The sequence below is a fragment of the Apiospora marii genome (genome assembly GCF_038362585.1).
Source record: "Apiospora marii strain CBS 49790 chromosome Unknown utg000006l_segment0_segment0, whole genome shotgun sequence".
In the NCBI taxonomy this organism is placed as follows: domain Eukaryota; kingdom Fungi; phylum Ascomycota; class Sordariomycetes; order Amphisphaeriales; family Apiosporaceae; genus Apiospora; species Apiospora marii.
Window position 1 is genome coordinate 1409406 of NW_027117378.1, and position 24140 is coordinate 1433545.

General features: G+C 52.7%; 6 protein-coding genes across 6 annotated transcripts; 2 read left to right on the forward strand and 4 right to left on the reverse strand.

Annotated features, from left to right (window-relative positions):
- Positions 1 to 1431: 1431 nt before the first annotated feature.
- On the reverse strand, positions 1432 to 3642 carry PG985_010178 (uncharacterized protein; the record flags this gene model as incomplete). Its single annotated transcript, XM_066829946.1, has 1 exon — positions 1432 to 3642. One exon carries the CDS (start codon positions 3640 to 3642, stop codon positions 1432 to 1434), a length of 2211 nt encoding a protein of 736 aa, XP_066682336.1.
- A 1132-nt stretch (positions 3643 to 4774) lies between these two features.
- PG985_010179 (uncharacterized protein) lies at positions 4775 to 10249 on the forward strand (the record flags this gene model as incomplete). Its single annotated transcript, XM_066829947.1, has 2 exons — positions 4775 to 9634; positions 9707 to 10249. 2 exons carry the CDS (start codon positions 4775 to 4777, stop codon positions 10247 to 10249), a joined length of 5403 nt encoding a protein of 1800 aa, XP_066682337.1.
- A 552-nt stretch (positions 10250 to 10801) lies between these two features.
- On the reverse strand, positions 10802 to 11944 carry PG985_010180 (PLC-like phosphodiesterase; the record flags this gene model as incomplete). The annotated part of the gene is made up of 1 exon (XM_066829948.1): positions 10802 to 11944. One exon carries the CDS (start codon positions 11942 to 11944, stop codon positions 10802 to 10804), a length of 1143 nt encoding a protein of 380 aa, XP_066682338.1.
- Positions 11945 to 13875: 1931 nt separating this feature from the next.
- On the reverse strand, positions 13876 to 15483 carry PG985_010181 (cell division cycle protein 37; the record flags this gene model as incomplete). Its single annotated transcript, XM_066829949.1, has 3 exons — positions 13876 to 13995; positions 14078 to 15379; positions 15460 to 15483. 3 exons carry the CDS (start codon positions 15481 to 15483, stop codon positions 13876 to 13878), a joined length of 1446 nt encoding a protein of 481 aa, XP_066682339.1.
- An 899-nt stretch (positions 15484 to 16382) lies between these two features.
- PG985_010182 (uncharacterized protein) lies at positions 16383 to 17828 on the reverse strand (the record flags this gene model as incomplete). The annotated part of the gene is made up of 3 exons (XM_066829950.1): positions 16383 to 16755; positions 16853 to 17693; positions 17759 to 17828. 3 exons carry the CDS (start codon positions 17826 to 17828, stop codon positions 16383 to 16385), a joined length of 1284 nt encoding a protein of 427 aa, XP_066682340.1.
- Positions 17829 to 18700: 872 nt separating this feature from the next.
- PG985_010183 (uncharacterized protein) lies at positions 18701 to 20532 on the forward strand (the record flags this gene model as incomplete). The annotated part of the gene is made up of 2 exons (XM_066829951.1): positions 18701 to 19765; positions 19816 to 20532. The coding sequence occupies 2 exons, from the start codon at positions 18701 to 18703 to the stop codon at positions 20530 to 20532; spliced, it is 1782 nt and encodes a 593-aa protein (XP_066682341.1).
- Positions 20533 to 24140: the final 3608 nt, after the last annotated feature.

Genomic DNA, 24140 nt, shown 5'->3' on the forward strand with positions numbered 1-24140 from the left:
TGCCTGCTATCCTGCTATTCAGAAAACGGGTTGGGGATAGGCCATGGGCGACCGGTTCGATCCGCGCTGACGTCGTTGTTCCTCGAGCTTTCGGTTTCCCTCATGATCCCACCAATTTTCCGCCTTGCCGCCGTCTAATTATGTCAGCATGTGCCGAGCCGTTCGTTGGAGATCGTGTCTAGTCGGGTGTCGCAGGCGGTATCGATATAGTGTCCGGACAAGCCTACGGCTTCGAGGTCATGCTCCGGAAGGTTAAATCAACCGGTATAGCGCACCTAACAGGATGCCAAGTGATCTTGTATGGTTAATGGTGGAAGTAACCCCCAGGGTCATGAAAGGAGATTGCCCGGGGAAGCCTTGAAAGACAGCTGTTAGCGCAAGATGCACGTCACTGCTAATCTATCTGCAAGCGTTAACCCTCGAAAGTGGAGGGGCCGGCGGCTCTTCAATCAATGTTCTCAAATGATGAGATCCACTGTAGCTTCGTCCGGAATGGTAAAATTCGATATATGATATCAGACATGTGCGTACGACCAAGAGGCAATTACTAAAAAGTACAAAACATCACTCAACGTGAAGTGAAGCTCGTCCGTCAAAGACCGCTTTGCCAACAGCAACCCATTGTTCATCTGCAAGCTGGGTGGGCAAGGAGCTACACGTATGTAGCTACTCCGTACAGCAAGTGGCTACCTATGGGAGCCATAGGAGACATGGCTCCAGCTGACCCTAGAAATCCCAAATTTGAGGTCCAGCATGTGGCTGCATAAAAGGAACTAACTAACTCGTATTGAAGAAAGGAAGGACAAAAGCGATCCGTTGGGATCGGCTTAACTCGCGGCGGCAACGAGTCGCCAGTTTTGTCGTGCTTCCTCCAATCCTGTACGCGCCACGAGTAAGGAAAATGCCCGCGTGCATCGCGCAACAGGACCTGTCAGAGTCCGGTCGCCCTGGCCCAACGCTTCCTTCCGCTGTTGGGACACGTCGGGAATCGGTAGTCGGGGTTGACGCCAGTGCTGCAAGGTGGGCCAGGGATGCCAGGATGTCCAAGGGGAAGGGGTTACGCTCCTTTAACTCCTGGACACCTAACCCACTGGCCAATGATCTGCAGAGTAAAGTATGTCTATGGACATGTTGTTCACGTCAATAGGAGGCATTCTGTGATACATTTTGACCGATTATTATTGTGGCATCACCCCTTTGGTTGCAAGGGACTTCCAGGCTATGTACACAGATCTCGCCCAATCAGAAACAAATTCATCCATTCCAATTCCGGGTATTCTCAATGTTCTGCCATGTTGCCAAACGCCGAACCAAAACTCCGTCCATGTACAACACACTAATACAATGCATGCCCAAACTCTATATGTATACTTCAGCTCTAGTCGTCTAATTCCCTTCTAGGTTCTCCATCACCGACCGAGTGGTAGACTTTCAAAGCTTAGATCTCACCACTTCTAATCGCGTTTTAATATCCTGCAGCGGTTTTGTAGCTGGCTGCCAATCATCAAACTGCTTGAGCAAATCCGCCGTTTCGGCCGATAGCTCCGTCTTGACAATGTCCTCTTCCAACAAACCCCGCATGGCCCAAGGCAGGACATAGGGGTTTGGTTTGGGGTTGATGAGCCCCGAGTGTTTTGGGATATCGCACGATACGTTTTTAACGACTGTCGTTTCCAGTGCGTGCGAGACAGACAAGTCGTATACTGATTCGTCGTCGTAGAGGCGCGAGTGCCCTTCGCCCGTGTATAGACTGCCGGCCAACGCACCAGACAGTTCGCGAATAAGCCCTTGGTCGGATATGCCCAGGTTGCGGAGCTTGAGCGCGAACCCGACGAGGTGAGTTATGAAGTTCGGTGCATGCAGTTGTCCATCGACGAAAACAGCACGGTATATGTATGGGTGTGATGCAGGCGAGTAGACGGCTGACTCCATCGGGACTACCTGATCGTCAATCGAGCCGATGTAGGTGATTCGCGTTCCGCGCTCAAGCACAGTCCGGAGGGATTGCTCAAAGCGTTTACTGATCTCGCTCTCTGGATTACCAAACTCCCAAAGCTCAGCAGCCGAGCCCATGATCCATTCCACGCCGGTTCTCCATTCAGGAAAAGGTCCCAGGCACACTCCTGCCATTGCACAGATTCCGATTCTCGCTGTAGGGATGACGCCTAACTCGAGGAGCTTGGCGACAAGCATGACCCCGACAGGCACACCCTGCGAGTGGCACGCCAGTAAGATCAAGTCGGCATTTCGAATGTGCTCGATCCAATTTAGCAAGACCAGCCACAGTTTGTCCACTCTGTCGCCTATCTTTCCCTCGTAATTGAGCGCGACGTTCTCGATCTCACAATCGGCACATCCGTGGCTATTCGCCCATCTTCTGATGGCCTCGGCACCGTGGTTTGCGAATTTGAGCGAGGTCCCAGTTGGCGCGCCAATCACAGCTCTGGTCCAGGAAGTCGGAACAAGCCCGTGAACCCCAATCGCAACGGCCTTCTTAATCCGAGGGGGCTCTTTAACAAGGTAAACGTGACGCGGAGGAGGTTGTTGCGCTCTAAGCAGGAGCTGGGTGATTTGCTTCAGAATGGACGGGTTCTGCTGCATTTGGTACGTATTCCGAAATGACGGGAGCAAGAGGTTTGGGGTTGGAAGCGCCACTGACTTGACAGATGTAGGCGTTCCTGGTTTAGCAGGAGTGGCCTTGTTGATAGGCGTCTCTGGTCTAGCTGGTCCGATCTCGTTTATGCCCGTGGCCTCGGAGCGAATCCTCTTATGGCTCTTTGTCTGTGTGTCTTTGGGCCCCCTCTTCAACGGTTGCTCCTTTGGTTTCTTGGGGTCGCCAGCGTCCACTATAACCGAGCGTTGAGGACTTGATACAGACTCGTCGCCTACAACGGCCAAGTCTCCTTGCTCCTGCGTAGCGGTCGTTTCCCCATCGACCTTGGAACCAGAATAGCGATAAAAGAAAGCCCAAGTAGACCCAGTAGCGGGCGATGCGACACGGCCTGTAGACGTGGGAGGCTCAGCGGTTGTGGTTGCAATATCGTCTTCCTTCCTGCTGTGAGCTTCTGGTTGCACTGGACTCGGTCCGTTTGCTTCGTCACTGGGTGCGGTTGAGGCACCCCACCATCCAAACCATGAGTTCGTTGGTCTGCTTTGATTCGGGGTTGCCGATACGGGCTGCGATACTTCAACATGGACAGGCATTGGTGCTTCTTGCTGGGCCACCGTCGCTGAGGTCTGGGTCTCTGCGGATGGCTCATTCGCCTGTCCAATATCCGCGTGCGCGTTTTCTTGTGTTGCAGTAGATCGACTTAACCATTCAAGCCACCCAGAAGATCTCGCGGGCTGCTCTAAGGACACAGGAACTGTTGGCGGTATTGATGGTCCCGGCGCTCCATCATGTGATTCTTGGGTAGGAACCTCAGCCGAGGTGTCGATGCCCCCCTCCGCAGGCGTAGTCGTAGTCGCCGTGCTTCCAGTCGCGAGTTTCTTCGTGTCATGTCCGTTGGGTTGCGATTTGCTTTCGGCGATTCTGGGAAGTGTCTTGATAGACTCGGTGTCGGAGTCGCGAGGTGTTTCTGGGGACTTTTTGGTGTCGTATCGACTCCAGTCGGCCATCACACCTTTTTGGGTACCACCCATGATGGTTTCTCGAGTCACCTGGTTTTCCGACAGTGCGGATTTCCCGGCTTTCCCACCTAATGAGGCATACCAACTGCGGCTTTTCCGTGGCTTTTGGGGTGGTTGCGACCCGTTTGATCCCTCTCGTTGCATTTGTGAAGACTTCGATGCGTCCTGTGGCGTAGACGAGACTGGAGTTGTTGATAACACTGTCGATGACGTCGTTGAAGCTGGAGGGTCGTCGGGCTGCGATGCACTTCTGTCCTGCCCGGTAAGACCAGTAAGACGGGATACAAATGAGACGGGCATGCTGGTTGTGTTAGCAGCGGCTGGCTCCGAGGGGTCTGGTTGCGTATGCTTTCGTGGAGTCACGGGCAATATGTCAATCAAATGATGGCAACATTGGAAACATTTGGGAGCCTCGGGCCTGTTTTAATGATAATGGTATTACTTCATAGGAGATAGATGGTTGTTTGGGCATCGGAGATGGATGGTTTGTATTGGTTGGTAGGTTTGGCTAAACGTGCTCAAAGGGAGAATAGGTGCCTTCCTTGCCTGGTCTTCCAGTCACCAACGTCACTGGGTGTTTGGGTGGAGGGCGATCCATGCGCTTTAGCTCGATCAGCTGCTGAAGAGGGGCAGAAGAGGCGTTCATAACTGGCTGTCCAGCTGGGCCACCGCAAGCCGAGTTTCTTTTGCGCCAGGCACTTACAGGGACCAGAAGTGACATCAAATAAGGTTAGACACCGGAATAACCATCAGGCTAATCGCCCGTGCTTAAAGCACTCGAATGGAATAATCAGTAATAATAAATAACTGAGGTATATAGTATTTAATTACGCGACTGTAATAATCACCCGACTATTCGTATACTACATGTATAATTGTATCAATTGCCAGCTGTCGGGGGAAGCCTGCTTGGTTAGTACGTGCGGTGTCTTGATAATGTCCCTACTGCAAGGGACCTCTTTATTGACCCCCGGTACTTTGTACTTATCTTATCGGCGCATGCGATTAATCTTATCGCGAAAATTTTAGTGGATCGGTCGCCAATGGATAACTTTCTTAGCGATTTTCAGACGCTTTTTATTGTAGAGGCCTTCTGCATATCGAGGTTGGGCGAAATTCGAATTCCGCCTTCCGTCACCACAAAATGAGTTCGTTAAAGAGGAAAGACGCCCCTAGCGGCTCATCAGCTGCTACGGCCAAGGCAGTCAAGACTCATGGCGACGCCCGCCCCTCCAAAGCAGCAGGCGACAAGAATTCCAAGGGCCAGTCTAAGCCGACTACGAAGCCGGCCAATTCTACCGACTCGAAACCCGCCGCCGCTCCCAAGGTGACAAAACTGAAAGAGGAGGAGCCTCTCTTCCCACGAGGAGGCGGCAGTGTTCTGACGCCCCTGGAGCACAAGCAAATCCAAGTCCAGGCGAGGCAGGATGTCCTTTTCGAGCAAGAGTCCAGCGGACAGAAGAAGGCCGAAAAGGCCGTCAAAAAGAAGAAGTCCAAGAGTCAGCTTAAAGACGGCAAGAAGAACAAGGATGCCGCCGACGATGAAAACACAATCCGCGTGGAGAGCCTGAACTATAAGCGCCTTATTAAGGGATCAATGGTGCTTGCGCAAGTCACTGAAGTCAACCCCCTTGATGTCGCCCTCGCTCTGCCGAACAACCTCGTCGGTCACGTTTCCATTACCGCTATTTCCGATGTCCTGAACGAAAGAATATCAGCTGAGGCTGCTGGAGATGAGGAAGACGACGACGATGAGAGCCAAGACAGCGGGGTCGAGCTGAAGTCCTTGTTCACTGTTGGACAGTATCTGCGCGCCTACGTTACCTCAACCGTTGATGAATCCAGTGAGGCATCTGGAAAGCCACGCAGGCATATCGAATTATCTCTCCGACCTGAGCACACAAACAGCGGCATGTCCAAGTCAGATCTTGTTGCAAACGCCACAGTCATGGCTACCATATCCAGTGTCGAGGACCACGGCTTTGTGATGGATCTGGGTCCGGAGTTGAAGCAAGGATTTTTAGCTCGCAAGGAGCTGGACAAGTCCATTCCCGACGAGAGCATGCAACCAGGAAACGTTCTCTTGTGTCAGGTTTCGACGAAGAGTGGAAAGGTTTCTCAGCTTACCACACTGAAGGATAAAATCGGCCAGGTACAGAATGTTCCGTCCGACGCAACCACCATCAACACATTCCTTCCCGGTACGGCGGTTGAGCTGATGGTAAACGAAATCTCTGGGCGTGGTTTGGCCGGCAAAGTCATGGGCTCCCTCGATGTTACGGCCGATCTGATTCACTCTGGCGCCGGTCCTCAATCAGTGGACCTTGAGGAGAAGTACAAGGTCGGCAAGAAGGTGAAAGCTCGTGTCATCTGCAACTTTCCCACCTCTCAAGATCCCAAGCTTGGTATCTCGCTGCTCGAACATGTTACGAAACTGCGACCCAAGACCGTGGACGGATCATCGAGCAAAGCCCCCCTGGATGCCCTTTCAATATCAGCTTTGGTTGAAGAATGTACCGTCACCAAGGTAGAGCCCGAGGTGGGCGTGTTCGTCCAAATCGGAGTCAAGGGGGTTCCCGGGTTTGTCCACATTTCCAGACTGAAGGACGGCAAGGTTGATATGCTGTCCCAAACAACTGGCCCATACCGAGTGGGCTCGACTAACAAGGGAAGAGTTGTCGGATACAACCCGGTGGACGGCATGTTCCAGCTTTCATTTGAAAAACAAATCCTGGATCAGCCATTCTTGCGCGTCCAGGACGTGCCCGTCGGTGGCATTGTAAACGGCGTTGTTGAAAAGCTCATCATCGGACAAAATGGTGTCGATGGCTTACTTGTCAAGATCGCTGAAGGCATTAGCGGACTTGTGCCCGAGATGCATCTGGCTGATGTCAAACTTCAACATCCCGAAAAGAAGTTTAGGGAAGGCATGAAGGTCAAGGCCCGCGTTCTCTCTACCGATCCCGCGAAACGACATGTCCGCCTTACATTGAAGAAGACTCTTCTCAACTCCGAAGCCGTCCCGCTCAAGTCATTTGATCAAGTCATTGTTGGGATGCAAGTTCCGGCTACTATCATCAACGTTCTCCCCAAAGGTGCTATTGTGCAGTTTTATGGATCGCTCAGAGGGTTCCTTCCAGTCTCGGAAATGAGCGAGGCCTACATTCAGGATCCGAAGGAGCACTTCCGCGTTGGACAGGTCGTTCATGTACACGTGCTGAACTTCGATGCCGAAGCTCACAAGCTCTATGTTTCGTGTAAGGACCCAAGCGCCTTTGGCATGGAGAAACAGATGGCTCTCAAAGATTTAAGTATCGGCGCCGTTGTGTCTGCCAAGGTTGTTCAGAAGACCGAAGACCATATCTTCGTCGAGTTGGTTGGGAGCTCCCTGAAGGCCATGTTGTCAGCCGGCCACCTTACCGACGGATCAAGCAAGAAGAACCAGTCGACACTGAAGAAGATCCATGTCGGCCAGACCGTTTCGGACCTTGTCGTCATTGACAAGAACGAAGGCAAACGTTTCGTTGGCCTGAGCAAAAAGCCCTCGTTGGTGAAGGCCGCCCAAGACGGAAATCTCCTCACTTCCTTTGAGGACGCTAAAGTCGGCCAGCTTCGCCAAGGTTTCGTCAGACACATCACAGTCACAGCAATCTTTGTTCAATTCGCAGGCCAGCTCGCTGCGCTGCTCCCCAAGTCCAGACTTCCTCAAGCGACACAGAAGTTGACTGACTTTGGCATGGAGAAGAACCAGTCTTTGCAGGTTCAGATCACCTCGGTTGACAACGATTATCGTCGCATTGTTGTTGGCCTTCCAGGCACAGACAAGGAAGAGAAGAAGACCAAGGAAACCAAGGAGAATGCCGGTCCCGCTATTTCTGCCGAGAACCCCGTGGATGCTGGTATCGCTACTCTTGATGATATTGTGGTTGGAAAGATTACAAAAGCAAGGATTGCATCGATCAAGAATACCCAACTCAACGTACGCCTAGCCGACAACATTCAGGGCCGTGTCGACGTGTCCCAAGTCTTCGACACTTTCGAAGAAATTGAAAACAAGAAATCACCCCTGAGCAAGTTCAAGCAGAACCAGGTTATTTCTGTCAAGATCCTGGGAGTACATGATGCCAAGAACCACCGGTTTTTGCCCATTTCTCACAGGTCGACCCATTCGGTTCTCGAATTGTCTGCCAAGCCTAGTGACTTGAAGGAAGACAGCGCCGAGCAGCTATCCTACGAGACCATCAAGGCTGAGTCCACCCACGTGGCTTTCGTCAACAACATCCAAGAGCGAGCATTGTGGGTGAACCTGTCGCCGAATGTACGCGGCAGAATTAAGTTCCTTGAAATTTCGGACGATGTCGCCATGCTGGAGAACCTTCCCAAGAACTACCCTGTTGGTACTGCCCTCCTGGTCAAGGTGCTTTCAGTTGACCAAAGCCTTGGACGTCTTGAGCTTTCGGCACTTTCCTCCACATCGCGCAACAGTCTCCGGGTAGACTGGAAGAGAATCAAGAAAGACTGGGTTCTCCCAGCACGGGTTACCAAGGTTACCGATAGGCAAGTCATAGTTCACCTGAGCGACGCCGTAGCAGGGCCCATACACCTTCCCGACATCAGCGATGATTATGATGAAGCGAACCCGGCTGGCTTTGAGAGGAACAGCATCATACAAGTCTCAGTAGTGAGCCTCGACAAGCCGAACAAGAAATTACGCCTTTCGACCCGCAAGTCGAGAATCCTCAACAGGCACACCGAAGTCAAGGATAGGGAAATCACCAACGTATCTCAGCTGGAAGTGGGCGAGATCATGCGAGGTTTTGTGAAGAATGTCTCGGACAAGGGACTCTTCGTCACTCTTGGTGGCGACATTGTGGCCATGGTTCGAGTCTCAGACCTCTCAGACAGCTTCCTGAAGGAGTGGAAGGACTCTTTCCAAGTCGACCAAGTCGTCAAGGGTCGGATTGTTTCAATCGATCCGGCTACTGGCCATATTCAGATGAGTCTGAAGGCGTCGGTAGTGGACAAGGACTACACACCCGTTCTCAACCTTCGCGACTTCCGTCAAGGCCAGATTGTCACCGGCACCATACGCAAGGTCGAGGAGTTCGGTGCTTTCATCCTCGTTGATGGTTCTGCCAATGTCAGTGGACTCTGCCACAGGAGCGAAATGGCCGAGAACCCCGTTGAGGACGCGAGGAAGCTCTTCAGTGAAGGCGACGCGGTCAAGGCCGTCGTTCTCAAGCTTGATCTGGAGAAGAAACGTATCAACTTCGGCCTGAAGCCTTCTTACTTCGTGGATGAGGATGAGGACACGGACATGAGCGACGAAGATGACGTTGGCGGTGCTGCCGTAGCACTGATGGACCTTAGCGATGATGACATGGACGAGGACTTCGACGAGGAAGACGGTAGTGATAATGATGACGAGGACAGCGCCGATGAAGAGGACGAGGACGAGGACGAGGATGACGAGGATGACGATGAAGATGTCGTCATGGGTGACGGAGATGCCGACGAGATGGAAGGTCTTGATGCTGGAGGCTTTGACTGGGACACCAACACATCAAATAAGCGCAGTGGTGATGCAGCCGCTTCCGGTGAGGATGCTGTCGCTGACAAGAAGAAGAAGCGAAAGAAGGCGCAGGTCGAGGTTGACAAGACTGGCGACCTGGACGCCTTCGGTCCTCGAACCCCGGCCGACTACGAGCAGCTTCTGAACCGCCGGCCCAACTCGTCTGCTATGTGGATTGAGTACATGGCTTACCAAATGCAGTCGAGCGACCTGGCCGGCGCCCGCAAGGTCGCCGAGCGTGCCATCAACACCATCAACAGCACCGAGGAGACAGAGAAGCTCAATGCCTGGATTGGCTACATCAACTTGGAGTTGCAATTCGGCACGGACGAGACCCTCGACGAAGTCTTCAAGCGCGCCCTCCAGGTCAATGACCAGCAGGAAGTCTACCAGCGTGTCGCCAGTATCTACGTCCAAACTGACAGACATGACGTAAGTCCTTTTTCAGACAATCAATTTTTCCCCTGTTATCAGCTTTACTAACAAATGTTCCCCCTTATACAGAAAGCAAATGAGGTCTTCCAGACTCTGGTCAAGAAGTTCGGCGGCAAGTCTCCCGAGGTCTGGTACAACTACGGCAACTGGTTGCACTCGAAGCGCAACGACCCAGAGGGCTGCCGCGCCCTAATGGCCCGCGCCGCCCAAGCCCTCCCGGCACACGCACAGCTCCCGCTCATGACCAAGTTTGCGGGTCTTGAGTTCACCTCGGACCACCCCAACCCGGAGCTGGGTCGCACCATGTTCGAGGGTCTGCTGTCCTCGTACCCCAAGCGATTCGACCTGTGGAACCAGCTGCTCGACCACGAGACCAGCGGCGCCAACGCCAAGAACCCGGACAAGGCCGCCGTTCGCGACATCTTCGAGCGCGCCCTTCGCAGCAAGGCACTCAAGCCCCGCCAGGCCTTGAAGTGGTTCAAGCGCTGGAGCGACTGGGAGGAGAAGCATGGAGACGACCGCTCCCGCGAGAAGGTCTCAGCCAAGGCCAAGGAGTGGGTCAAGAGCCGCGAGGCCTCGAAGGGGGCTGCGGACGGGGGTGACCATGAGTAAATATGGAAGGGGAGAGTGCGGGCGGTTGTTTGATCATCATATCATACGTGTGTAATCATTGGTTGGTGTTAACGGATACCAAAAAGCAGTTTATAAATAAAGGAAAAGGTTCTTTCTTGTTGCAATTATTCTTCGCACACTGATCCCGAGCAGGGTCGTTTTAAATTTTCCCACTTCAGTGGCGCATTTCCTTTTGTGTAGTAGTTCGACTTGGTATCAATTCCTATGTAAAGTGGCTATCTACCTAGCTTGCCCCTTTTTGGCGGCTTTCCATGCTAGTTGATTATATCCAATCTTGTCATAACAAGATAATACTGAGACATGGCCAAATCCCGATTCCTATCCTAATTAACCATAGGATGTCCCGAATCCCGCCAAGAGTGGCACTTGGTGGATTCGGAGTGTCAAAACCAACGCCGCCCGCTATGCAGAAAATAAGGCTTAATAACGAATCCCTCCCTCCGATCTATTTTTCTTTTTCCCAGTCCATCCCTTCCAGTCATATATTCGTTTCCCGTGTTCTTCTCGTTGTTGGCGGTGTTTTTGTTTCTTTTAAAACAACATGACAGCCGCCATGAAGAAGGCAACCAACGAGGCCCGGCCCATGCCAACGGTGCCGGCGTTGGTGCTGCCGGCGCTCTTCTTGTTGCTGCCGCCTGCGCCGGCGGGCGTGGTGCGGCCGGTGGCCTTGCCCTCGATTCCGTTGAGCTTGTCGGCGGCGTCCATGGCCGGGCCGTGGTCCCAGAAGTCGACGAGGACGAAGACGGGCTTGGAGCCCCACTCGGACTGGCAGGTCTGGGCGTGCTTGCCGAGGGCGCCGGCCGTCGTGGTCGAGGGCGAGTTGGTCGTGTCGATGTCGCCCACGTTGGGGAACATGATGGCGTCGCTGAGGGCCTGGTACGAGAAGTGGTTCATCAGGGGCAGCAGGCCCTGCTGAAGGGCGGCGCCCGCGCTGCCGGCGGACTGCGGCCGGTCGAGCGTGCAGTTGAAGCCGGCGAGCGACGTCACCTCGTAGGCCGTTTCGAACACGTGCGCGAACTCGGGGAGCAGGTAGGGGTGCGCCTGCGAGGCCTCGATGGAGGCGATGAAGGTCACCAAGCGCTTGTTGGACGAGATCATGCTCTGCAGGGTGGGCCAGCCCGACGAGCCGCCACTGCTGCCGGGGACGTAGCCGTACTTGTCGATGCCGGCGCCAGTGAAGACGGAGCCGAAGGAGGCAGCGTCCTGGTTGTCGCCGTTGACGAGCAGGAGGGTCACGACCTCGTTGGGGTTGGCGTCCATCCAGCCCTTGATCTTGGCCAGCCAGTCCTCGAGCGGGCCGGCGTCGAGCAGGTCGCACGTCGTGTGGCAGAGCTCGATGACGCCGTTCTTGTTGTGGACCTGTGCCTGGAGCAGGCGCAGCCCCGCGTCGAGGGCCAGCGTGGCGTTGAAGTACTGGTTGCCGGCGATGGAGTTGTCCGTCGAGGCGTCGCGCAGGAAGGCGGCGTCGTGGGCGCCCATGTGAGTCACTTGCGAGTACGACTTGCTGCAGAGGTCGGGCGAGTTGTTGCACGCCGTGTCTCGCGCCGACAGCATCGACGGGGCCGAGAGTGCGATTCCTCCATCCGATCCGCTTAATACGTTCCGGGGCAGCGAGTATGCTGTCGATGTGAGGAGGGCTATAGAAGCCGCGAGGCTCGGTAACGAGGGAAGCATATTGTGTGTGGTGTGGTGATGCTGGAACCACAGTAGTGAAGAGATTCTGTAAGTACGAGCAGGATACCTATTCGAACAGCAAACAAAGACGGCGCTGTTGTGGATGAGTCGAATAGGAAGATATTATATTCCAGGCAACCAGTATAATAACAACTAGAAATAGGTATAAGGCAAAAAGAGACAGCACATTAAACGAGGAGAAGCATCACTCGGTTACCAGCCCGAGGTCGAAGGATCTACTCGCCTTAAGTAATAAAAGTTCAAGGGTCCAAGACACAGTTAGACTTGACACACCCCAAGTGATCGGCCGGGGGTTTGTGTTTGGGTGTGACAAGAGCCGCCGCGGCGCATGGCCTTGGCCACCACCCCCTGGTCTGTGTGGTGTGGTCGAATAGAATGACAGATGGTGTGGCAACACGCAACCAAACCTACCAACCTTCCTGTTACTAGCCATTTCTTTTTTTATTTCATACACAAGTGGCCCAGTCCAGGTGGCTAGTTAGCACGTTAACATGGTGCAAGCGAGCGAGAACAGAAAGATCGTCCTCCCATCCCGCAATTATGTAGATAGTAGTGTAGTAGTATGATGGCAGAATCGATGGCCATCCCTGCAAAATGGCGAGGCTGGTCACCTCTGTTTTGCTGCTGAGTAGGGGAAGAGCCCGTATTCTAGACCCTGAGCTGTCGGGCTGCCAACCAGTCGTTTGGAGGGGAGCACGAGATCGTGTGAAGCAGTGACGGGGGTGGGGGCGCACCGGGTGGGGCTTTAAGGGTATTCGAAGGGCTGTGCAGGTCGCAAACGAGGTTTGAAGAGGGCAACAACAACGTCAGTGACTGTGGTTGCTCGCCGGCTTCGCCAATGCGGGCGTCGGAGCTGGAGTGTCAAGAGCCGCCCATCCCAAATAGAGAGGCCCTGCATGGGACTAAAAGCTACATCATCCTGGCAAATATGCAGAACGCGCGGCGGCCCCTTGCCCCCAGCCCAGCTTCTGTGGGACCCGCCCGGTAGTTGGCCTCCATGGGCCAAGGATTGGGACCTGGTCTCTAACCTCCGTCTTTTTATTCCAAGATCCTCTGATCTGCATCGAGTAAACAAGGCTTTTCGTCCTCTAGCCCATCGCCCAAGTGGGTTTACCACCATTTGTCGGTAACGAGATCGACGTAACCCAGCCACGAGAGTTTTGTTGTAATGACGGCAGTAATCATTCTGTTCGCAAATGTTGTTATTGACCGATATCGTCGTCAGGCAGGCGTTGGTTGCTGGGTCAGGTCCAGGTGATCGACCGACCGGTGGCTGGCTGTGAGCGTTGACTTCCAATCAGGCTCAGGCTTCTTCCGCCGGCGCCGGCGCCAGGGCCGCGTCATATTACGCCCTGATTGAGGTGGCTTTTCCTTACTAAGTGGCAGAGGCTTCAGAAAGCAAAAGGGCTAGTGTAGGTTAAGTAGTAGCTGCTGAAAAAAAAAATTGAGGCTGGAATATTTGGCGTTCAATGTTTGCATGAAAATCACCAACGGTAGTGAGACGCCGTGGCTCGTATTGGGCATTGGCACTCGCGAGCTGAGCCTCCCTCCGATCAGTCAGTGTTACCATTACACGATCTGGATGGCACTTGTGGAAACACTGTCATCTATTTTAAAACCATTAGCCACTAATCCAGTGTTTCCATACTTTAGCCAAGCACTACGATTACACATCATGCTGACAAAGGGGTTTTACATTATTTTATTCTATGTGGTGTATCCTTCGGTCATTCATCGTAATGGAGACGAAAATCCCCTCGTCTCTCTAATGCATTGCTTTGACAGTGACAGTTCAGTGCCCTAGACGCCTGCAGGATCCTCCAACGGACTGCAGCCTAGGCTTCAGACCTATATATAGATACGTATGCCAACATGGAAAATGAGAGCATAGAGAAAAAGGTTCATGGCCCTTACTCCGGGTCGTCAGTGTACGACTCCAAGGCTGCCTTTTCCTCCATATCCTTCAGATGCTTCTGTCCGTCCTCGGTAGTCGCATCGATGATCTCTTCCTCTAAACTCAAAATGTTGGCCTAAATCATGGGATTATGTGTCAGCAATTTGCCATGTCAAGAATTCACGGATTGTCAGGGATAAGTTAGTTGGTGTTCTTACCTCGCCCAAAAGCCCGACCAGCTCCTCGGCTTCGTCCACCTTCATCCGCCCCAGGACTTCATTGACCTTGTCCAGACTGCCGGTCTCGAGCGCCTTCTGCATTTCGGGGGCAAACTGCTCGAAAATGGCCCGGCCTTGCTTCTCTGACTCATCCTCGCTGTTAGCCGGCGGGATCCGGATGTTGATGACCGTGCCGGGCTCCACAGCGTGTAGCTGGATCTGCTCGACGCCTGCATTGCCAGACGCGGCCTCCTGCGCTCTCTCGGCGTTGATTTCCTTGCAGCGGCTCTGAATGCGTGCGTAAGTTTCCGACACATCCTTGTAGAAGACGTCCTGTGCCTGGTGGCCCTTGGTGGTGATGCGCTTGAAGAACATGGGGACGCCGTCCTTGCCGAGGGAGCGGCAGTACTGAAGCAGCAACGCCTGGTGCACGCAGTTCCTGGCGAAGTCGCCCTTGCCCTCGAGTTGAGCATCAAAGGCCATGACCAAGATGCCGTCCTGCTCCTTCTCCGAGAGAATCTGCGGGTGTGCCGAGATGTAGTTATTGCTCTCGCGATAATCGTTCGACTTGATGTTGGCAAACCTCTTTCCCTCTAGAGAGGCTTGAACCTCCGCGTCATCGTCCGCATCCGAGGTAGTGTTAGGGGCCTTGATACCGCCAGGATTGTTGATATCGAAGTTGGGGTTGAGTAGCTCGGGCTTGGATGACACGGCCTTGTCGCCGGGCTGAGACTTGGACACGTGGGAGCTGTCGAAACCAGTGTGGTAGCTATCGCTCGTAATCTTGCCCTGGTCCATCTTCTCCAGCTCGGCCATCTTCGCGAGGAGGTCCTTCTGCAAACCCTGGACCTTCTGGAGGTGTCCGCCAATCTCCTCCACCATGGCGTTGTAGCGGTTTTCGGGCTTCTTCTCGTCCAGGGCCTGGTTCACCTGGTCCAACAGGGTAGCCATCATCTTGGTGTAGGTGGGCATCTCTTCCTCGGATCCATGTACGCCCTCGGGCCGCTTGGGCGGCTTGTCGTCGCCCGCACTGCCAGCAGACTCCATGACTGCCTGGAAGGCAACCTCGGCCGGGTTCCGTGTCTCGGCTTCGGCGGCATGACTCTTGAGGGCGTCGAGCAAGCCCGATATGCGCTTCATGAGACCGTCGTTGACAACGCGCTCGTACTTCAGCACCTCAATGTGCATCTTGCGCTCCTGTCGCTCTTGGTGGATTTGATTTTGCTTCGCCCGGATGAATGATTTCTTGTCGACATTGGGGTGGACCTCGACGTCGGAGTCATCGCTGAGCTCCAAGGCATCCTAGAATTTGGCAAACAAAAGCCGGGTCAGTAAACGCGCGAAGGAGGAACTCATTCGTAGTCGGAGTAGCTGTTGCTCACCCATTTACTGTAGTCGACTGGCATCTTGGCGGTGTTGCTGGCTTTTGACGGTGCAAGTTTGCAGGTTCCAAATAATCGAGAATATGCCAAACTACAAAATGCTGTGTTGATTAGAGGGATATTGTATCTGACCAAACGAATAGGCAGGAAGCTGGAATGCGTCTGGTATCAATAGAAAGTTCTAGGGCAACTGGTTGCACCCAATCGAATGTGGGGTGTCCGTCATTGACCCCGCGATCTGGGATTTTGGGTGCTAGAAAGCTACCCTTGAATACGTAAATTTGAGACATTCCGCAGACTATTTCAACTTCTGCCCAGTTTATCAAGATACATCTAATATGCGGCAACGAAACACCTGGTCTCACGCTTCCTCGTTCTGTATATAAATTGGTATAGTACTGGATGAAACTGCAGACTGACCTGTCGCCCGCATAATTGACATCACTGATAATCTAGGCGGGTAAACACCTGGCATAACGGGTACCTACATCTGCCCTACATACAGGACTACCTACATAAATGTATATATCAAGGCGTTCCATCCGTACTACAAATCTGGAGAGGGAAAATGTAATGAATCGTTCAGACAGGTATGCCGAACTTTTTTGGACAAGTAGTACCTATTCTTAAAACACCCCAACATGAAATTGCTTTTTCGTAATGTTCCCAGAATATGAACATTGCTATGGGCCTCACAGTAGGGGCATGGGTCAGCTGGGTAACGAGGGGCAATATAAACTTGATATTGACTATGATACGCCTACCCAACCATGGCGACTTGTTTTACATTAATTGCTCCCGATCGAACCCTGTGTGGGGGCGCCACACAACGGCGATCCCTTTTGATACACTTATGCCCAATATATACGTGTGCATGCAACGCTTTTATGGTTTCCCCTGAGATTGTGACCCCAGGCCTTGACCTAAGCCCGCATTGTCTGTCTTTTCGACTGCTTGCGGACCTGCTTCTCGCGCTCCTTCTCGAGGAACTTCTTCTGAGTCTTGGCATCCATCGAGTTGAGCTCGGCATCACGCTTGGCCTTGCGTTGCTTGTCGCGCTCCAGGGCGCGTTCCTCAGCCTTGTTCTCCTCGTCGTTCTTCTGGATGGTCTTGACCAGCTCGTCACGAACAGATCTCACCTTCCGCAGAACTTCAGCTCTGAAGTGAGCCGATGCTGTCAGGTGATCAGGGAACCGGAGGAACACGTTGAACAAGGGGGTAAGTCTATCGTAGTTGTTGTCCGAGGGGAGTCTGTACTTCAAGTACATGCGCTTGCGTGGCGTAGTTTCATCGATCCTAAAGTGGCAACTGTTAGTATAATGTGATAATATCGGTTTAAAAACCGGCGTGGTTTCTTATTGCCCGGTTGAACTCGAACCGACAATAGACTTACTTCATGGGCTTGTCAATGGGCTGATCGCTAATAATCAGGTACTCGAATAGATCGCCAGCCTTCTGGACAGCAGTAATCAGGTCATTGGTGAGAAGAGTATCCGTAATCTCGGCGCTTTCGCTCATGACCGTCAGGTAGTTGGGCAGCTTGGTAGTATCCTTGGTGAAAGTGATGGAAAGGTCGTAGCGATCCTCTCGGAGCTTCTTCATGTTCTCCTTGTTGACAATGGCCCAAACGAAGCCATCATAGTTGCTCTTCGCATCCTTGGCGCGCATTTCAGCGGCACCTGGCATAGCAGGGACAATGGCTGCCTCTCTTCCGTCGAACGGGTAGGTGATGGCCTCAGCGATGTCCTGGGGAGCAGCGAAGCTCTCGAAGAAGAAGCCCGAGGCCGTCTCGACAAACGTCATGAGCGGGTTGAAGCGCTTCTTCAGGGTCAACTTGACATCGGTAAAGGCCACATTCTGACGGCCAGTAGCGTAGGTCGAGAATTCGAACAGGCTCTTCTGCTTGAAGATGTGGTCGGGTGAAATATCGGACTTGGGGACACCACCAAAGCCGACCAGAGCAAACTCGCTGGTAAGAATTGGGGTATGCGCCTTGGCCCAGGCCTTAGCCTTGGCCTTGTTCATGCGCGTGCCGATGAAGTGCAGGGTGAAGACGAGGGCCATGGCCAGGAGGATGGCGCCCTCGGCCTTGAATTCGGACAGGCTGTGGCGTTCGTGGACATTGTACCATTTCGTGAAGGGCGTGGCAGCCGGGCCAGGACTGCCGAGAGTAGCCCCAGCCGAGTCGAAAGAGACAGGTGTTGGCGAAGGGGCTTCAGCAAAGTCGGCAAAATCTAGAGGCGCGCAAGCTGTCAGTTTTTTATGTCTCGTCAATGCCATTATATGGTGCGACTCGTACCTGAATCAGCAGTAGGCACGGCCGTCTCAGACGACTTGGTGCCAACGATGTTCTTCAGGAAGTTGGCCATGATTGCTGTCTTGCTGTCGCTCTCGTCCAGTTGCTACGAGATGCGATGCGATGCGATCAATTGACACGAGACAACTACTTCGGAATAGGTGTCTAGTGTGGTCTGGGGAGGAGTGCACGGCTCACGAAATCGGGGAGAGCTCCTATCAGCTGTTGGTTTCTCCACCTTCAGCTTTCTCCAAACTTCCAAAAGCACAAGCAAGTGTGGAGAAAGCACCTTCGCTTATTTCTGGTGGTACAGCGACATCAAATTGAGGGGATCTTCTCTTGAGCTCAATACATGTATCTCCCTTTCTCGTAAATATGTAATTGCTCCATACAATTGAAGCGCTTCTTCAGTTTTTGCAGCTTGACTTACAGGTACACTATATATAGATCGTGCTATTGGCAATTAGGTACCTCTTGCTGTAAGTCGAGTCTTGACCTCGAGGTCAAGGTACACACTGCCATAGCTTCCATGGATGTCCGGGTTTGCACGGCTGTGCCTCCACTGTCACGACATCAATGATGCGATTCTTAATAGTTTGGTTTTGGATGTACTTTGGATATGCAGCATGCAGGATCCGCACCATACAGGCGCTGGGTAATAACGAGCTGCATTCAATTCGAGCAATGATCATTCAAATTAGTACCAGCCGCCATGTACTAATCACGTGGGTTGATTAGCATTGCGCCACGACGCCCAAGTGGCTGCAGCTGTGGCTTGATGTTTCGATACACACAACGTCTTTTATGCTGTTGCTCCGCCAACCAAGGGCGCTCAAGCCCATCATCAGATGTTTGCTCTCTAAACGACTGCAACGACGACGCCGGTCGTGTTACTCTACTAGGAGATTCATGAATGACTTATGAATCATAAGTCGGAATCACACCATGTCGAAACAACCAGCCGTCCGAAAGTACGGGAGGCGCAACGCCAGGACCAAGGCAGAGCGGCTCTTCGTCGAACTACCTCAAACGCCTGCGCGGGCTGCGTCCATCGATGCTGTTCAGGCAAATGAGGACGACATCAGGGACTTGACAAACAGAGTTGATCAGGTCAACATACGGGATGAAAATAGTCTGTCCTCGCTACCTACGCAGAAACCCGTCAGATCTACCAGAGCCAGGCGGAAACAGGTGGAGCCAGAGCCCGCGGCGACGATACCAAAAACGCCAGTAGCTAAGAAGGAGACGGAGCCGGAGCCGGAGTCGGAGCCAGAAAATGATGCACCAAAAACGCCAGTAGTCGAGGAGGAGGATGAGGAGGAGGAGCCAACGACGGTAGCACCGAAAACGCCAGTAGTTGAGGAGCAGCCAGTGCAAGAGCTAGCACAGGAACCCACCCCAGAGCCTGATAAACCACAGGAAGAGACCAGAGATGAGCCGGGACCTCTCGTTCCTGAGATCGACCTTAGGGTATTGACTTGGTCAGAGGTTTGTCCGCCGGGCGATAAGATCGTCAAGATTGCGGAAGCTTCTTACGCCGAGGTGTACCGGGTGACCAATGAGAGAGGAACCAGCATCATCAAAGTCATTCGCATGGAGTCCCCCATCAAGCCACAGACGAAAGCCCAGCAAAAGTCTGGCTTAGTCGATGAAGAGCCCCATTCCGAGGCCGATCTTATGGGCGAACTTAAGATCTCCGAGTGGCTCGCCGATATCCCCGGCTTCGTTGTTTATAAAGAAAGGTACATCGTGCAAGGAAAGACTTGCAAAGAACTCCTCGAGACCCACCAGAACTTCCAGAAAAAAGCCAAGAGGCAAGACCCAGGCCGAGCTCAGTTCTACCCATCACCAAGTCGCTACTTAGATGGCACGAGGTTCCTTGTGGTGGAGTTGGGCGACGCCGGGATTGCCCTGGAAGACTTCAATCTCAACTCGACAGACCAGATATGGGATATATTCCTTCATGTCGCCATTGCCCTAGCTCGAGCAGAAGCTCAAGTGGAGTTTGAGGTAGGCATGCCTATTTGGACGATGAAAAATTGTGTGGCTAACGTGAGCAGCACCGAGATTTGCATGAGGGCAATCTATGTATCCGGCAGACGGGCGAGGCTATCCTCCCCGAAGACCGAGATACAGCGGCCTTCTTTGGACACTCGGGCCTTGAAATCACAATCCTGGATTATGGTCTGTCTCGCGCGAGAGGCGACTTAGACCTCGAGGAAAGTGAACCAATTGCTTATGACCTCGAAAGAGACTTGAGCATATTCACTAGTGAGCACGCACCGCAATGCCGAGTTTACAGGCAGATGCGATCTTTCTTTCTACGCGGCGATCGTACATGCATACCCCCCAAGGGCCATCAGGTTGCTTATCAAGAGGGCATTGACGGCCCCCTCTGCTGGGCGCTGCATGAGCCCTACACGAACGTGCTGTGGCTGGCCTACATATACGAGTACCTTGTCGATAATTTCCAAGGGCCGAAGAAGGAGCTGAACGCGTTCAAGCGGGCGAGCAAGGACTTCTGGACCCATCTCAATCCGGAGGCCGACGACGCGATACCCGGGTTTGCCAGCGCGAGCGACATCGTCATGTTCGCCGTCGAGTCCGGGTGGATCGACACGGAGCAGCTGACGGAAGGTCGAACCGAGATTGAGAGGTCGATCCTGTCGGTCTTGGATGACCGCAGCTGCGCAGGGGATGAGTCGTCTTTGCATGATATTAGCGAGGCATCCTTACGGCGGTCTCCTCGGCGCAATAAATGGAGGCCTTCTGATTGAGACATGTTTTACGAACTACATAGGGATTACGATGAGAGCATTAGAGATACGGCGTTTGGGAAATGGAATTGCTACATATTGGCTGCGCTCACGAGGCCGGACAGTTATTGTATAGGGTAATAGCTGCATTGGTATACACATCTTACGTAGGACATATACCGTCCATAGATATATATTTTCGTCGCGAACAATGGGGTGGCGACATGATAGAATATTCTCTCTCGAACGCGGCCTACTGCTTTTGGCAGCAAATTGATGTCCCTCGACAAGACAGTGAGGTAGTCACTAGTTATCTTCACATGCAACTCCTCTTGAAGTTGTGATTACCACTATGTTGCAGCTGCGAGCGTAGCCCCTTTCGAGGGTGTGGTTGCAATGCATCAACTGCTATCGATCTTATGTAGTCACGCAGGCACCCACACTACGTCGTAGTACCCCTGAGATTTTATTCTCTTATATACCCCTTGAGCCTTTTATGCGTCTCTTGTAACATCGGGCGCCTATGGATCGCATCTTTCGACCGTCGTTCGACTGATTTCTAAAAATATGTTTTGGACGGGTCTTCTACTTCATTTCATCTCGACCAAGATCCTGCATTCAGTTCATCCGAATTGTGTTACAGTGTTCGCCAAGTAATACAGTCTGAGGTGTTTAATGAAGACAAGAAGACCGTCTGTGTCTGTCTGTGTTGGTGCGTTGGTCGTTGAATAAGGACCCCCACGCCAAGACATCCAGCTAACGGGTCGCCCAGACCAGACTAGGCCCTGTGTTGTTGAGATGTCGTCATAGATATTTGTACCAGGGCATTTGGCATGGCATTGCCCATTCGGTCTCCGCCGGTTGACAATCATCGTAAGATACGAAGCAAAAGAGCTCTCCCTCGGATTTCCAGCATTTCTTACTGGCACTCATGTTGGTGATTCGACGTGTAATTCCGGGGCTCGGGGTCTGCTCGCGCGTGGCATCAGCTCGGGGTTACTTCAAAGAAATGCTAGGTAATCCTTAGCTCCCATGGCCGGCTAGCCTCTTTGCAGTAATAAGTTCGTCCCATCAGTTCATTCTAACCACCAAGTGGGCATGCAAGCATGGTAGTCTTCTTCTATTTCGTGGGGCAATATATTCCGACTTCCCGATCGCTTATGCCGCTGAATTGATTCTGCTTCCTTTGCCGAAGGGCCCGACGATCTACCTTGGGATGTAGCCTTGTTTGGCTGCTGCGCTGGGGACAGAACCTGCCTGATGTACGCGAGACACCGGCGGAAAGTAAGAGGCAAAGCTCACAGCAGACAAATTGCATGACAGTGCTCTATTTGATGAATATGGCGCATGTTCCCGTCTCGCCGTTTTTGCTACATGAAATTCGCCGAACCCGTTCAGGTACGCGATGCAGGTAGTGTACGTCACACGCTACTCTCAATGCCGGTCGAGTGCTGCCGGGTTTTCTCTTGCCCTGGGCGCATGCTAGCTACTATGCGTGCGGCATGGGGCATGCGGCATGGGGCACATACTAAAGTAGCATCTACCACAGACAATAAGGCGATCCGCGAGATTTCCCAGGTTGGGCGTTATCCAGCTCCCCAAAAGTCATGTAACCCCATTCACGGAAAAGTCGATTCCATACTCCCATGTCGATGTCTACCATCGTCCCTGGCGTCTGCCAAGCTTGTTTGTCCCAACCTCATTTGATTGATCGCAGAGTCGAATCGGGTCGGCTCGGCTCTGGACAGGCCGCACCCGCCTTCCCCGTACCAGAGCTTTTTACACACACACACACACACACACACGCAACTTGATGGCCGTTTTCGCTTCTCTCCTGCTTGTAAGCCGTGAGCTGTCAGCTTAGTGGCGTCTCTACCCTTGGCCTGATGCAGTCACGCAGCGGTGGCCGTTGGAAGGAGCATGCCTTGAATCTGCAGAGAGCTAAAAACAACAACCTTGCCTACCCATGTACTTATGCCTGACCTGTACGATTCGGCCCTCATCAACTTGGCGCATGAGGCTCGAATCTATCGCGAGATGAAGCGCCCTTTGGTCTTATTTGGGGAATGGTCTCCCACCGCTTCTGGGCAGAAAGATCTCCTTTCACATTGCCTGATCGCGGCCGAACTCCGGCGGGTTGGTGGGCGAGCGCCTAGCACCAACCGAAGCCATATGGGAATTTTGGGCGCCCATGCCAGAACCCATGCTACCTACCTCCCGATGCGAACAACCATGAGTTAACATACATACATACATATTGTCTGCCATCTCCACTTGGAGATTGGTCTTTCGATTTCAATGATTTCATAATACCGGGGCCATTGCTCGCTACGGTACCTCCCAGCCAAACTACTCAGATCGCCCTGCGGTTCGCATTGTGATAGTTTCAGTGGGCAGAGAGAGGGAACTTGACCTTCCCGGAGCCACATTTTCCGGCACATGTGGTGAGCTAGGCAGTGTATGCCGAGACCTGGGAAGTGACTAATATCAGCCATATGGGTCGACTCTTTTGGTATTGCCCATCATATCTGCACACGTTTTGTCATCAGGCTTTCCTTGACCCAAGTTGGCTTCCATGACACTGCAGGCTCGGCATGCAATCAACACAAGGCCGAGCAATCTTACCATGCAGCTAGAGAAGAGAACCTGGTCGCCCACTCGCCATGTCACTACTCTGCATATCTTCCGATTCCGGCTTGGTAAGGCCTACGATGCCATTCGTCAGTCCCAGGGGCCTTGCTAGAGCTCTGACCCGTGCCGAAAGAAACGAAACTTTTTAAACTCGTGGAGCACGAGCGGCCGCCTTATGGGTCAGCATATATAGTCGTATTGGGACTAACGTACACCACGACCAATACTCGCACACATGAGGGGCTACCTGCTACCTACCCCCTGGCCAAGTATGGTGCAAGCCGCATGGGAAAGGTAATTCCAAATTTGGTAGAACAACCAGGAATGATTCACGTCGAGGGAGGCTTTGTCCCACAGCGGTGAAGTGCAAGTGGGAACCATGCTTGCACTAACAAGAGTCACAGTGAAAGAAACAGCATGGCTTCTCACCTGCAAGTCCCATGTACTACTTGCCTGTCAGAATGCATATATATATATATATATCTCTCTCTCTCGATCTTCCCCCTCCTGCTTTCAGTGTTTGGTAGGTTCCCTCCTCTGTGCTCGCCTAATATCGAGTTTATATTCACTCGAAGCCATTACCGTTCGTGGGTATCAACATCTGACGGGTGTTACTCTTAACTGAGCCCCCCTGTGATTTATTGTGGTCGACTATAACACGATCATTTACATTCACCTTCCACACCAATAAGGTCGAGCCTCAGCAGCACCCGCCTGTTTTGACTGTATTTCAAACAGTACGTGAGTACCCCCCTTTCGGTGTCTTGTTTGCACCCGCCCTGTTTGAAGACATATTTATACCGCACCCCTTACGCTCCCGCCTTGTGCCAAAGACGTTTCAGTCCGTGGCACTCGCCTCTTACGACCATTATTCAAAAACTTAGAGAGCATATCCTTCTTGTTTTGTGGTTTTTCTTTTACATCATAATTACACTCGCCCTTTTCAAAAAAGTGTATCCTTGAACCCGGGCACCTGCCTTTCCTGTACTGTTCAGAAT